Source organism: Taeniopygia guttata, chromosome 3 (assembly GCF_048771995.1).
Source record: "Taeniopygia guttata chromosome 3, bTaeGut7.mat, whole genome shotgun sequence".
Lineage (NCBI taxonomy): Eukaryota > Metazoa > Chordata > Aves > Passeriformes > Estrildidae > Taeniopygia > Taeniopygia guttata.
Window position 1 is genome coordinate 108047816 of NC_133027.1, and position 15690 is coordinate 108063505.

At 43.2% G+C, this 15690-nt stretch overlaps 1 protein-coding gene across 1 annotated transcript; it reads right to left on the reverse strand.

The window, feature by feature from the left end:
* Positions 1-1291: 1291 nt before the first annotated feature.
* On the reverse strand, positions 1292-14639 carry CALM2 (calmodulin 2). The gene is given in 6 exon segments (NM_001198599.1): positions 1292-2551; positions 4022-4157; positions 4938-5044; positions 5122-5265; positions 10232-10262; positions 14502-14639. Coding segments are annotated over 6 exon segments (450 nt in total). The 5' UTR covers positions 14505-14639; the 3' UTR covers positions 1292-2522.
* Positions 14640-15690: the final 1051 nt, after the last annotated feature.

The following is a 15690-nucleotide window of genomic DNA, read 5'->3' on the forward strand; positions in this document are numbered from 1 at the left end:
AATTACTGACCTAGAAATCAGGCATTTCATTTACATAACAGCAACATGGACACTCACCCTAAACAAAAGAAAAAAGCAGGGAACAGGTAAAGTAAGTGACTGTAAATAAAAGTGGCCTTCTGACACATTCATCTTACCAAAGGCAATTCTCTTGGCTAAGGCAGTCTTTCATGATCCTTGTGGGTCCCTTAAAACTCAGAATATTGGGATATTGTGATATCCCAGTGGAGAAGGTCTTTCCCTTTTCACCTTAGACGTTTTCACGTGCATGCTGAGCTGTAGCAGAAGATCAAATGGGTTGTGATTCCCAGCCCACTGAAAGTCAAGGCACCAGACTGGCTAAACCAAAAATTTTTGTCAGATCCCTGTTTGCATTACTTACCTATAAAAATGAGACATGGAATACTCCAGCAATTCAGAATCTCAAATGGTTGTCCTGATGGTTCTGGAAAACTCTCAACCTGTGTCATCCTAAGTATGTCTTGCCCCAAGCTCTTAGAAGCACAGGATGAAGACTGGGCAGGAAGTGTCAGTTTCATCACTTACTTTCTAGAAGGCAAATCCGAACTTGCTAGGAAATTTAGACTGCGTAAGTTTCCTGAGTCAGACTGCCAGCACACAAACAGCAGTTCTAAGGAATTCTGATGCTGGCTATCAATGCACTTTTGACAAGCCTTCTCCGGAAAACCAATAGAGCTGTTCATAGTCCTCAGAGAGCAGAGCTTTAAGATCAGTGACCATAAACACTTGATTAAGTGCTCCTGAATTTGGATTGAACAGCTGTCATAATTTTAGATGCTCACTGCATTTATAAATACATCAAAGATGACTGGAACAGTTTTAAAACATTAGGTAACTGCTCAGCTGGGACCAGTGAGGGTACCCAGAGGCAGAGGCCAATGCTTTAAGGGCCAGCAAAATCCCCAAACAAGATAACCATGCAGCATATGTACAGTCAAGACAGTTGTTGCCAGGAGAGTAGAGAAGCAATGGGCACAAGCAGCCTCTGGCATTCTTCTGAGTTCTTGGATTCATCCTTAGTAGAAACCAGGTTTGTCTTCTGTTTTTTAAAAAAAATGAAACCTTGAAAAAAAACTAGTGCTAGAAGCACAGTCATGCTCACTAACAAACAAGTAAGAGAATGTTTTCCTTCTGTACTTTGAGCTGACTGCATTCTGAATGGCAACTCAGATATGGCAGTTTCAGAAAAGCCCAAGTGTGAGACTAAGTTACCCCAACATAGCAACTGACAGGGAATAAACTCCAAAATAATTAAAAGAAAGCAAACAGGTTTAGTTGTCTGAACAAGGAATTTTAATTTTAGGTCAACTATTGAACTAGGTCAACATCCAGTTCACAATGTCTACAGATAGTGGGCATAGCCAGTCACTAAGGTAAGTTTATTGAAGCACCAAGCTCCACACAAGACTGTAAAATACATTTTAAACTACTAGTAAGAAAGCTTCTTCAAGTCAACAATACTATTAAGGGCCAGAGTTTAAGGACTAAGTTTTCACCTTCCAAGCTATTTTAAGACAGCCAATCCATTGCATAAGCAAACCAAACTGCTACATACTGAAACACAGAGCAGCAACTGCATTGAACAATTCCTGTAAATAATTCAAGGATACATTGAAACAGTATGGGTAAATTGTAATTTTTTATTGGAAAACAAATATACAACTTGGAATGGATTTGAGGCAAATCGTGCCATAAGCAGATTTTTTTGAAAATAAGTGGCTAAACAAAGTTTAAAAAGCATAGTAACAAGAGGAGAAAATGTTTTCTGGCACAGGACCAGCAGTACAAAAAAAACTTGTGTACGAGTACCTGGATAAATCACCCGTTTTGCATTAGTGCAACTTAAGTTTCATATTGTTGACTGTCAATCGTCTACAACGTTAAGACTCCACATTTCAACAACATGTTACAGGTATGGCCACAAACAAGTTACTGTGAAGTAAGCCAGGAGAATGAATTTACAGTGCATTAGCCACATAATATATGCTATTCATGTCATTTTATCCTGCAGTTAAGCTGCAAGAGTCCTTATCCTCCCATCAAAGAAAGGGGAAAAAACTCCTCTAGGAAAAACTATGTACTCGAGAACGAGAACCAGCATGTTGCTTTAACTAAGGATCTGCTAATGCATGGTAAACCCTGGCTTACTTTATGTAACTTGTCACACCAGTCATACCTAAGTTTCCTAGAGAAAGCTACTTTTTTAATAGACAATCCAGATGTTCCCTCTGTTAACCAACTTCATCTAACTTAGATGTGCAGAAGGGCTTAAATATCCAGAGTAAGCCACATGCAACATTTGTTACTTAGATCAATTTTCCAAAAATCAGAACAATGACAGTAAGATAAAGGAGAAAAACATGGAGGAATGGCCTTCTAATTACTATACATGCATAATCTTTTGACAGTAAGGGAAAAACCTTTTACAGATAAGTTACAAACAGAGAAAAGGCAAATAAACAATTTTGTACAAGAAATTTAACACATTCTGTACAACGTCTTCACTTCGCTGTCATCATTTGTACAAACTCTGTAAAAGGAAAGAGTTGCATAAGTTATTTGAAGGAAAAACATCTGAATTGCAAGATCTGAGAAATGGCCTTACTAGTGCTGAATATTGTTTTAAAACTGCATTTTCAGTTACACTCAAAAAAGCATCTTCAAGACAGACAGTCCACTTTTCCAATAATCACACCTAAACTCCTATTTTTAATGGCAAAAGGCCTTTATTTTTCCATAAAAGTTGGTGCCTCAGTGAACTGGGGCACAGTGAACAGCCTTCCTTCCAAGATAAAATATTACAGGGTCCTATGCCCACAGACTTACAGATGGGGACAAGATATCAAAGAATGACTAAAAGATCACTACAAATCACACTGAAGTGACAAACAAATAACTAAGTGTACAGGCAGACATTGTGTTGGTCTGAGCTTTTATTTTCCAGAGGGGAATAGTTAAGTCTTACTATTTTATTTTGCCTGGCTGGCTTTAAGCAACTGATTCAATGCTTAGTCCTAAACCATTCCAAGTTAGAACCCACAAAATAGGATCCTTCATTCATCTTGCTGAAACATAGTTTCAGGTACAATAATGACAGGAAGCCCGGAACCTAAAAGGAGTTAACTGGTTGCTTAAGGCTTGAAAGAGCAACTGGGAACAATAGGGACACAGACCCTCTCTAGTGCCAGTGTCCGAACAGCCTACTCAAACACAGTGAGATAAAGCAGCAGCCTTGTACATAAAAATTTCTTTTCACTCAGATTTCTGCATATGCTTAGGCCACAATGAAAAAGGCCTCAAAGGGACACATACCTACACCTCAGAAACAGCACAGATAGTATCTGAAAATACCATAGGTATTTTCTGTAACATGTTCAAAAAGTCAAAATGAAAACGAGCTTAGTGTGTCTCAGCTGCAAACAACAGTCTAAAGGAACTCTTTGCATGACTTCATTCATGGTTCAATGTCAGGAAGAAAGGAAGAAATAGAAATAAATTACTGTTGCAGCTGATTTATGTGAAATAAATGTATTTAAAGTACCTTCTGAAGGTCTTGAAATTTCTGCGTATTTTTAGAGGCTTTCCCTTTTTGATTAACAAGTAATTTTAAAAGCACTCATGACAAATGAGCGACATCCTACAGGTCAGATCAACATTCATTAGTTAACATGACGGCACAAACAGTACATGAACATCTCTTGACAACTTGCTTATTCTAGTGGTCATTAGGCATCATTAGATTTACAAAGTTAATTCTTACACTGTACAGCTGAGTAGTCCTTTTTTTGCCTTTGGCACAAAGGCAGCAATAACACTCAAACTTAAACCCATTGAGAGGTACACAATGTACATACTAATTGAACATTAGCTTAAAGGAACACTGTGTGTTCCAATGAACTTGTCTGAACGCTGCCCTATTTAACCTTGGGGCGGCTATCAGCACTCACAAGAACAAGCATGAGAAGTGCTACACAAAAAGAATCAATTAACAACTCCTTACCTTCATAGTTTACTTGACCATCACCATCAATGTCTGCTTCCCTAATCATTTCATCAACTTCTTCATCTGTTAGCTTCTCCCCCAGATTTGTCATCACATGACGGAGCTCTGCAGCACTAATGTAACCATTACCATCCTGAGAGGAGAAAAAGGAACACTGGAATAAACTTGCCTCAGGCCTAATGACTTAACTATAACTTAGGAACATTGCAGGGCAAATTGAACATTAAGAAGTTAGCACAGCCTTAATCACCAGAATTTGCACAAGGTAAATGAGAGCTGTAAGCGTATCTTCAGCATTGTCCAATGTCTTTGGGCATTGTAATATTATCTTATAGTCTTTGACTGTCCTACTCTGACACATTTTTAAACTATGAACAATGCAATTGGCACCTATTGCAACTTCTTAGGTGATGGATGCCTATTAAATCATGTGACTCTGGTTCAAGTGGTGATTTCTTAGAACAGAAGCACTGATCTGATTTGCCTGTTTCATGGGACTCCAGCATAAAGCCACAAGGACTTCAGAGATTACTTTTACATATTCCAGCACTGGTTGGGAAATTGAATATTGAAGTACTAGTGTACACTAACTCAACTGTTTTCCTCCCCACCCCACAAGGCACCTCACATCATGTTTTCAGGTCCAAGGTACATCTTAAGTAAGCTGAGTAATTTTAGCCTCTTAGTATTTCAGTATCACAGCAAGCAGTACTTTAAATCGTGTCACTTGTGACTATCCTGACAACTCCTCTGGCTTTCCCATACCACCACAGGAGGTTGAGCTTTAGGGTGATTGGCCAACCTAGAGGCTCTCTGTGACAGGACTGCAGATACCCCTCAGATCTGTGAGAAAACACATTACAATCACACCAAGTTTTCTTAACAGAAATATTCCAGGTAGACGTTACAGTACCTTGTCAAAGACACGGAACGCTTCTCTAATTTCTTCTTCACTATCTGTGTCTTTCATTTTTCTTGCCATCATTGTCAGAAATTCTGGAAAGTCAATTGTGCCATTGCCTGAAAGGTTGAAAAACCTTTGTTAGAAAAACATGGTTTAGTCACTTTATTAAATTACTTATTAGTAAAGTTCTTACCATCAGCATCTACTTCATTGATCATATCCTGTAGCTCTGCTTCTGTGGGGTTTTGACCAAGTGATCTCATCACTGTCCCCAACTCCTTTGTAGTTATAGTACCATCACCATCCTTGTCAAATAGTGAAAAAGCTTCTTTGAATTCTGTACAAAAAAAAAAAAGGTAATCCCTCAACCTTTGAAATGTTAACAAAAAATTCACTGCTACTGATTGCTGCAAGTTACAAAATTTTATTTCAATTTAAGAAAATGTTGGTATACTGCTCAGCCTGCTATAATTGCAATGGCAATATGGCAGCAGCAGCATCTGAAAACACACCCACCAGTCTACTGATGAACCACATGTTGACCTAAATTAGGATGGAAGGTCATCCATTTTCAAAAGACTCAGATGTTTGTTACTCTCTATCTTGAATAAGGGCTCCTAATATGGAGCTGAAATAGCTGTCTGCAACTACAATGACCCACATCCTTGGTAGGAATTGCATCTCAAAATAAAATAATATGGAATTGCTATGAGAAAATTGAAAATGGTACTTTAAAAGTACATATGCTACAGCTTAATAGCACTTTTATTACTAATAGAGGAGATGAGTCAACGGAAAAAGGTATTATCAGACCAAACTACACCCAAGTTTCTCAATATAAGCCACTTCCTTTGGACACAGATGTCTGAACATTGTATGCTACCACAATTGTTCAAGGAGGAAAGTCACTGGAGTCTTCAGTCCTGAAAAGGTGCTTACCAAACTGCTTCAGCCCTACTATATCCTGAAACAGCCTTCACAGGAATGTTTCTGACTAGTTCTAAGACTGCTTTGCTATCTTTCAACACTACCTCTTAACCCCCTACAATGGCTGTATTGTAGCCAGGAATATTAATACAAGCATAACATGCTTAATTGTCCAGTCCAAAAATGGGAGTTGGTTTTAATCCATGCCATCTGTCTTTGGCCACAGACCTTAAACTAGTTCACTGGACTGTGGCAGCTCGTACACACACATTTAAGCATGAGCATCTTGTCTATTCCCTTGCAGACTTTAGATCCCTTTACAGCTTTCAAACAGTCTGAGAGATCATGGCTCTGGACAACTTGTCAGCTCAAGGGTACTCCCTGCATCAGAAATATTTCCAATAATTGTTTTTTTCAACATTTTCATGCAGCCAGCTTTCCAGATGGTGGGCTTCCCAGGCCAGAATTAGTCACAGTAGAAGTTATGTTTTCACATGACCTGAATAAGCCTTTACTTCATACTCTGAAACTCTTGAGGCGAGTACAAGCTGGCAAGTGTTAAAAATTCAACTATAAAAATAGGTGTTTTTATAGTTCATGAATGCAGCTACAACACCAGAGTTACACAGTCAAATACCATAGACCCACTCCATGGGTCTATGGTACTCTACTCTAAACTCTTCAGCATTTAAGTCTGAAGTGTTCCAAGAGCCAACTCCCACTGTTTAGCCCATCAGAATCAGTGCAAGGCTACCACAGGACCAGTAGAAACAGTTTCAAGCCAATATGTATAAAACACAAAGCAGAATCAAGCAGATACAACCTGTACCTACAGTTCCTTCCAAATGGTCTTGGGGGGCTAACTTCAGTTATCTTGGAGGCAACAAACAGGCTTTTTAGGGCTAAGCTCCTATACCAGGGAAGAAAATGCTTTTCAGTCAATCCTAGCAGAGATGTTCAGTCTATCATGGAAGAACCTCAAAAGGGCAAAGTTGACCCTTCATGAAGAGTCAAGTGCTCAAGTATTATTCAAAATGTTTAGCTGTTAACCACTTCATCCTTCATGTGACAGTCAACCATCACTAACCCAAATGTAAAGCAGACTTCACAGTACTGCAGTGACCCTGCTTAGAAAGGGTAGTACTCGATTCATATACAAAACTCAAAGACTTGCTTTCTGTAACATGGGCGTTTGAGTGGTGTATGCATAACACCTGGAAGGAACCATTCCAAGGACAACTCTACCCTTCTTATACTCCAACTGCAATAGGTTAAGAAGCAATCAGCTATAAATCATAAAGAAAATAAAGCCAGTTGAAGATTAGCAGCATATTCCTGCTTACTGCTGAATCAAGTTAAGAACACCATTAACATACCTCTCTAACAACTTCTAGGAACCACCTCCAGTAATTAGAACAAAGGAGTGACAACATACACAGTTGCAGTTTAGATTAGAACAAGAACAACCTAGCATAGCTTTGGAGGATTTGCAGCCATGGCTAGTGAAGTCACCTATGAAATACTGAAGTTTAGTGAGTAACTCAATTCTGCAACATAAGGTTATAAACATACCTTGCATATTTAAAACACCTTGATTCCATATAGCATGTGAAGCAAATCCTCTTTATTCCATACTTCTCCACACCAAACTGCAAATGAAAATTCTCTGCTAAAGCTACAAGGTTTCAGCCTTTCCACCCTTCTGAAAAGCATCCTGCATCCCAAGAAAAAAACTACTTCCACGCCCCATGAAAGACATGCTAATCCAGCAATATGAATTCTAACAACCTAGCTCAGAAGTTCTTTTAATCATAGCTCCTTAGGCATCTGTGCACCACAACACCTTTTCAAATGAAGTGGCAGCCTTCAGTGACCTAATATGTTCAGTGAACCAGGACTACCTCATCCACTGCTACACAATTTAGCCAGCTATGTCTGGAACTTTTATAGGAGAATGGCAATTGTTCTCTTCACAGCTACCAGGACCTCAGTACTTAAACAAGTCTATTTCTACTATGACAAATTTTAAATCCCTGTTGCAGCCAAATCCCCAACAGAGAACCACAACACACAAAAGGAACAGCACAGTGAACACCATGCATAGGCCTGCTTGTACACAGAGCCCATTTAGAACTCTGAAGACCAGGGGAAGGATGGCTCACTTGACCAGCTGGCTTTGGGACAAAAGCATCTTCAGGCTGCTCTGCCATCTGACCACCCAGGTAGTCCTGACCCCATTACCCTTGTAATACAACACTTAACCAAAGGGAGAGCCACTCCCTTTGCACACTTAGCAATTTCAATTCTTACTGAATGAAACTGCAGCCAGTATTACCATTCTGTAGTTACTTGGCTTTCAATATCAGTCTTTCATTTCAACAAAATCTGGAAAGGTTTTCACCCCTACCTACACTGACAAGAAGCTTCATCCTGTGTGATCAATGTGTTCCACAGGAAATGCCATCTGGAACCTTTAACAACTGTATTGTGATGCTTCACAGCAGAGGGGGAAGGATTTAAGCCCTGGGGAAGTGGCTGCTTTAAGTACTGAGGTCCTCATGGCAAGGTACTGTTGCCTCTACCATGCAGTACCATTTCCTACATCTGCCTTCAAACCAAACACTACAGATCTCCAGGGAAGCACAATTAGAACAGTGGTGGCTCAAGTTTTTCTAGCCAGTCTCTGTAAAACACTTAAACTGTACCTCTAAGAGTCTTCCTGTGCAAGACCACTGGCCTCCAACAGCAAAACTAAGCAGAGACAAGCTTTCCTAAGCAGTACTGAGAATGATTCCTTCACACACCACCAGTGGGCTTAGGTCTTCACGTCTGAGGTTCATGGTTTACTTGCTAATACATTTGCTTAACAAAACATTGCCCATAAAGTGGCAGGCCTTTTCACGCTGGCTACTAAGATATACTTTTAATCCTTCCATGCAGCTGAAAGCCTCTATTCCAGTATGACAGGCTCATCAATACTTACTTTTGCCTCTGAGGAGTATATGATCATTACTGAATAGCTAAAATTAACACTAATCCCAAGGTAGTGTTAATAAGCTTCCTGATTATTTTCCATAATTAGCTACATCCACTAATAAAGCTTCTACAATTAACAAGTGGAACAATGAACCATTATTGGGAAGACAGCAGCGACAATTGATAAAGCCTGCTCTAACTAAACTGGTCACAAAACCCTTATGCTATGTAGGCCAGTTCCCAAAAAAAAAACCAAACTGAAGTTGAACTAAATTTGGCTTGTGCTTACTTGTAAGACACTACCATGGCAACCAGTAAATAGACTAAGGACTTTCCACAAAACCATAATTAGTCTCCTTTGAGTAAAAGCAAGCTTCTAAAGTCTAAAAGCTACAGAAGAATGTTCTTAACACTTCAGATTTGGCAATTATGGCAAAAACAAACCGGCTCATAATGACACTTCTGTTTAATACAGTGTCTTCAAGAGCTACACCATAACTAAACAGTAGTATCTCAGAGGCTGTTCTTTTTATGCTTGACCTGGTACTATTAGATAAGCAGAACCCTAACATCCTCTACAGTAATTTCACAGGACAGTTATGCACATTAAGACTTTCCAGTATTAACACTATATACTTGTCAGATCAAAATCATTAAGTTCTTGAACATCTATGGCAAAGCTGAATTCTGTATTATTACCAGCTTTAAGCCCCACCTATTACTGAAGATCAACCTACTGAAGGCAATGAGACAAGTAAGTTTGTGCAGCCTTCATGAATAGGACATAACCACAAGTTTTTGCCCTTAGTAAATGGCTGCCAGTGCACATTACCCATTTCTAGGGGCCAATACCAAGATATAACAGATGCATATTTATTTAAGCCTTTCAGAGCAAGTGCCAGACCATCAGAACAGCACACACACAACACAGTTCCAAATACGGAATATCAAGAGTTGTCATCATGAAGCCAGTCTCTGCTGTCATCAACAAGAGCCACTCAAACATCTCTGCTGACAGGAGACAGCAAAGTAAAATATTTTTGCCTTCTATTAAAAAGGCACTGCAGATTCCAAGCCCTCACCAGATTTGTTGTCATCCCCTGCGCCACACTCCCCATTTCAGTCTGCACTCGGGACAATTCTGTAGTCATGAGAGAAGAAGAATCACCAGCCTACTAGCCAGAAAAGCTGTGAGGATTGTTTAACTATATTAACTACACAACTATAATTCATTATATCCACGGTGCTTTTACAGAAGATAAGCCTTTAAAAATTAGGTGACAAATTAAAACATTCCACCATACTACTTTAGTAGCTAAGAAAGAGAAATATATTGTGTAACACAGACTGTTACTGGATTAAGAGATGCGCCAGGTAGGAGCAAAACACAAAAACCTCACCTGCAATCTGCTCTTCTGTCAGTTGATCAGCCTGTAATAAAAGAGAATATGATTATATTTGTAGCAAAAGTTCAAGGCAAGATAAGACAGACTTGTAGAGGTCTCTGAGTATGGTAGCTGCTCTTCAGTACTGATTTGTGGCATTCTAGAATAGTTCTAATAAAGCTCAAAAGTCATCAGGATTGCTTGCTAATTAAGAACTGGCAGCCCATTATCCTCTCCAGACCCTGCACTATCCCACACGTATCAATCAATAATCCAAGCAGTGCTAGCAAGCTCAAGGCACACAGGTCCCTTTAAAACCACAGACTGGTTTTAAAAACTCATTTACACAGCACACTTGGTAGCTTCAGCACTAAGCACTTTATGTCTCAGTAATGCAGCAGGAACCTCCAAATGCCAAATTTAAGGCAGCCTAGCTAAAACAGAAAAACATACTCTTCACTAGAATTAAATCATCCCTTGATTTACATGAAACTTCATGTGCAAGACCTGGCTGTAAAAGACAAGATACCAGCTTCAGTCCAAACGGGCAATTTCAGTGACATACAGTCCATCTATAGTTTTTTCAGCCCTTTGTCTACATTGACTTGGTCAGCATAAGGTAACAGGGACAACAGAGGAAGGTTTTGCAGTCTAAGACAATTTCTGCAAAAGTTGGGTAAGCTCCAGTGTACACCTCATTCTCCTCTCACCAGTTTTGAATCCATAAGATTTGATAGCAATGAAAACCATCCATCTTTCAGGCCAAACCCAAAATGAACTTTGCTCTTGAAAGAACACAAAGATGTTTGAGGATTGCAGAAACACTCTCCCCTAGGTTCTCAAATCAGCTGATTCTTCAAACAAATTCTGGATAGCTTGAGTTGAGTTGCAGTAACAAGGTGACATCTCCTTCAGGGAAACTTCCTGAACCCTTTACTGAAGCGTAAAAAACAGTAAAATACAGAAAAGATATATTCACTGCTGAAATACACCAATGCTTTTTCAGCTTTTTTTCCTGTTGTGACCATTTAAGCAGCAACCTTTTTGTAATTACTGTAATACTGACTGAATTTTTTTCTGCCATTAACTATGCCCACCAAATTCTCTCTCCACATTAGCACCTGTCAGGGAAAGACTTAGAAAAATGTATTTACAATACTTGTCAACTTTTACTTTGCCAATTTCAATTACATTTTTTATACTGCGTGGAAACACTTAAGTTACCAACTGCTGGTTATTCTTTCTGTAACAGAAATGAAGGTGGCTGCTTCAGCAGTTGCACACATGCTGAACTGTTTACAAAACCCCGTGTGCACACACTAAAGCAACAGCCCAAGATAAAGGCCACAGACTGGCTGGGGCTCACCTTCTTTAAGAATTAAGACCATACTACTGATGAATTTCTAAAGCAGCAGACAATGGGTATTGGCAGCTACAGAATAATTTCTGCTGTAGGAAGTATTCCCATGTAGGTTCCACTTTTTGTTAAGAAAGACTAGCATGGCAGCAGTACTGCTGAGAACATAACCAATTCAAAACTAAGCTTCGGGACAGAAGTGTTCTGCTGGTCACTTAGCAGAAGCCTAACAAAATTTCACTTGTCTGGAGAGTATCATTAACACAGACTCATACCTTTGCATGCTATTTACATTTTTATTGTTTGAGTGAAGAGAATGTGCTACATCTCCATAAGATATTTATGTCCACAGAAAACTGTAGATCAGATTTAAGCAGTAAAAACCTAGTTTATTTAGGTCAATACTTATGCGTTACCAAGTTGAGTCACATACTGTTTTATATAAACAATTTTATGTGGAAACGTGACATAGCAGTATGTAAGTTGTTAAGCATTCCCAAACTCTTCCTTCTTTATAAAGAGAAACTCTTTCAGCAACTTAATTCATCCTAACCATGAATTTGGATGAGCTCTGACAATGCTAGTAAGAGGTGCAGTGTTTAGAAGAGCACAAAGCTTATTAGAAGGCACAGGTATGGAGCAGTTGAAAGATAAGCAGGGAGGTGGGGCAAGGTTGAACAAACACTATCTGTACTCTGCAGTGCTGGGCTCTGCAGGCGCTGCTGCGCAACAGCAGCAAAAGGCGGAGCCAGCTCCCTGCCAGCTCCCTGCCCGCCGTGCCACCTAGGTGGAGGCTATCCGCCTGAACCATGCCTGCCGCTTACAGGCCACCGTGGCCTTCCTGGAGGGGCCTCCCGGAGCTCTGGATAATGGCGCACCACACGCGTGACAGCGTGCACACTTCACCCGTGCAGACAGCTTCCAGGCGGTCAAACGCTGACTGCGAGGCGCCCCTGCCGAAGGGCTGACATGCCCTTACTGCGGCCGAGACCCACCCGAAACCCTCATTTGATGCCATCACAGCTTTGACGCGGCTTTCTGCGATTCACATTGCAGCACTTTCATTTTCACTGCAATAGCTCCCATCCCCCCACGCCCAGACTGTGCGGAGGGCCTGACAAAGAGCCGAACCTCGCAGGAAAGCCGCTGTGTGCGCGGCTGTTTCCGCGGCACACGCAGCCTCTAGAGGTAGAGCTCCATCACAGCCGCTATGCAGTAACCAGCCTGGGAGCTCCTCCGCAGCGCCCGCGAACGCTGCCCAGCGGAGGAGAGCTGCCAGCGAGCGGCAGCGCAGGTGACACTGCTCCCTCCGAAACTGAGCTCCTCGGCGTACTTCGCAGGCATCGCATCTGAAGGGACACTTCTGTTCTGGCAGGACTAACGAAAGAACAACCGGACTAGACTATATCGACTAAAATTAGCTTTATGGTAGGTTAGCTTGTGTTGGGAGCAAATCATTCTGCCTTATCTAGCATGGGCAACACTGGACGGCCACAGGTTGAGCCAGTCTGGTCTGTTAGGATGAACTATAACCACATTCAAAGTGTCACTGTGCCTCCCGGACACACCCATTTTTGCACAGACCTTGCGTGAATATACTCCATTTTTGGTTCTGCACAGATGATGACAAAATGCAGCAAGTCTTTTGTTGCTATATTCATTGCAGTTTTTCCCCCCACCTCGCTTTAAGGATGGTTAGCTGTATAAGTCCACAATTTAAACTAAAGAATAAATTCAGGCTTCTAGTCACCAAGCCCAGAGGCAGCATTTCAAACAACCCAAAATGTTAAGAAGCCATCGTTCACCTTAAACATGATGAGCTGACAGTCATTTGATTCCTCAGAATAATAAAATGAATGAAAAGACAATTACACTCTACTGCATCTTCCCTTAATGCAGAGATAGCACTAAGTGGTCAATGCTGCTTTTGCAACAGAATTGCTCCTTTTAGTACGTTCCTCGGTAGCCGCTTGTTTTAATTTTAAAAAACCAACAAACGCTAAATTCACATCCTTTAGACTGAATTTGAAACCATTCTCCGACTTCACAAAATGCGTTCTATTTCGACAGTGGATTACAGTTCTAAACTCATCGCTAGTAATATTAAAAACGCAGAACTGTCCTCTGCAATGACCAAAACGGGAAGCAAAAATTGTTAAAAAAAACAAAAAAAAAAAACAACAAAAAAAACAACCTCATAAATAATCCCTTGTCCAACAGAGCCACCAACAGCATGGCGCTACCACGGAATCGACAGGGGCTCCAACGCGGACTGACAACAGGTCTAGCGAGGAGGGCGATGGTGCAGTGAGGCACAGCCTGCCCCTCATCATCATGCTGCTCAGAAGCTGCTGGGCTCCGCAGTGCCTTATTATGACCAGGCGCAGCACACCTCGCTAGCGAGCCGGACAACTTAGGCTGCCTCATTCAGCCGCACACGCCGAGAGCAGGGAGGGAGGAAGCGATAAGAAAGCAGAGCCAGTGCCATCGTGGCAAGCTCCTTTCCCCCCTCCTCCCAAGACCGCGGGTCCCCTCCCAGGAGGAACCGCTATCCGCCGCGCCCCCCGGCACCGCCCGGCGCCGCCTCACGGCGCTCCCGCCGACCCAGGGGCCGTTTGGATTTGAATCCACACCAACGCCCCAGGGCGGGAAAGGGACCCGGGCGGGACCCGCCGCCACCGCCACTTCCTCCCACGCAAACGGCGCCTCCGAGCGGGACCCTCCGCCCCGGCCCGAGCCCGCCGGCCGCCGCGAGGGACAGCTTCATCCCTCCTCACGCCCTTCTGCAGGCGACCTCGCCCCACAGCGGCCAACACCCCCCCCTCCCCCGCCCCCCATCCGCACCGAACTCAACCGCCCCCATCCCTCCGCACCGCACCGCAGCGGCGCCCGCCGAACCCCGCGGCTGCTCCATGCCCAGGGACTCACCATGATGGCCCGGCCTGGCTGCGGGGTGCGGTGGGAGCTGAGGGCTGCACGGGGCGCACGCTGCGCGACTTTCCCGCTGCACGGCTCGCCTCACACTGAGTCCTGCCCGCCCGCCGGTGGCGCCTCATAAACCGCCTCACCGCCCGGATCGCTCCGCGCCGCTCCCTCCCCCTCCCCTTCCCCCGCCAGCGAAGGGGATTGCGAAACGAGTCCCGGCTCCTGGCACTCTGCTCGGCGGGGCACCCCGCACCCCCAGCGCCGCTCCTTCTGCCCCAGAGCCCCGGCGCGGCAAGGAGCGAGGTGCGGGAAACAGGGGCAAGCAACGCTTATGAAACGGGGCGGGAGGGAGAGAAGGGGGGCGGGGACCGGCCATAGGGACTATTTCTCTGGGCGGAAGAGGATTTTAGGAAAAAATGCCGAGGAGTGTGGGGACTCCGTAAGGAGGGCGCTGATTGGCGGGTTCGTACCTGCAATGCGTCACTCGGACATGCACACTCTGGGCCGGGAAGGCGGGCGCCCCTCCCCCCGCCCGCAGTGCGTGAGGGCCGGAGCGGCCCCGCAGCCCCGCGCCGGCCGGGCCCCAGCCCGGAGCGACGGAGCGCCTTCGCTATAGCCTTCCGAGCCATTCTCTGCTCCGGAAAGCCTCACCCGTACAGAGTTACCGAGTGAGGCTCCTCTGCATGCGGCGCAGTCCAGAAAAATTCCCACCTCGCGCTGCAAGCTAGGGATGCTTCGTCGCTTGGTAGCGTTGTTGAAAAGATTAAATTTCACAGCATCAATTAGGCTGGGAGCGATCTCTGAGACCATCGAGTCCAGCCCGTGAACCATCATCACCATGTAACTAGACCCACATCCAGGTTTTCCTTAAACGCCTCCAGGAATGGTGACTCCACCGTCACCTCCCTGGGCGGCCCATTCCAATGTCTTGTCTCCCTTTCTCTGAAGAAACTCTTCCACATGTCCAACGTAAACCACCCCCAATTACACATTTTCCCTTTCCCTCCCGCATTTCCCCTGCTAAGAATCACATATGCCCCGGTCCTGTACCTGGCCAGCAATTCTGAGCTAAAATCTGTAGACTTTATAAGAATTTTATGCAAGATGCATTTGGACAAATGGCTCCAGGTGCAATTTTCAAACCTTCACATGTATTTTCAAAGATAATTAAACAGAGAGCTGTAACATTGGC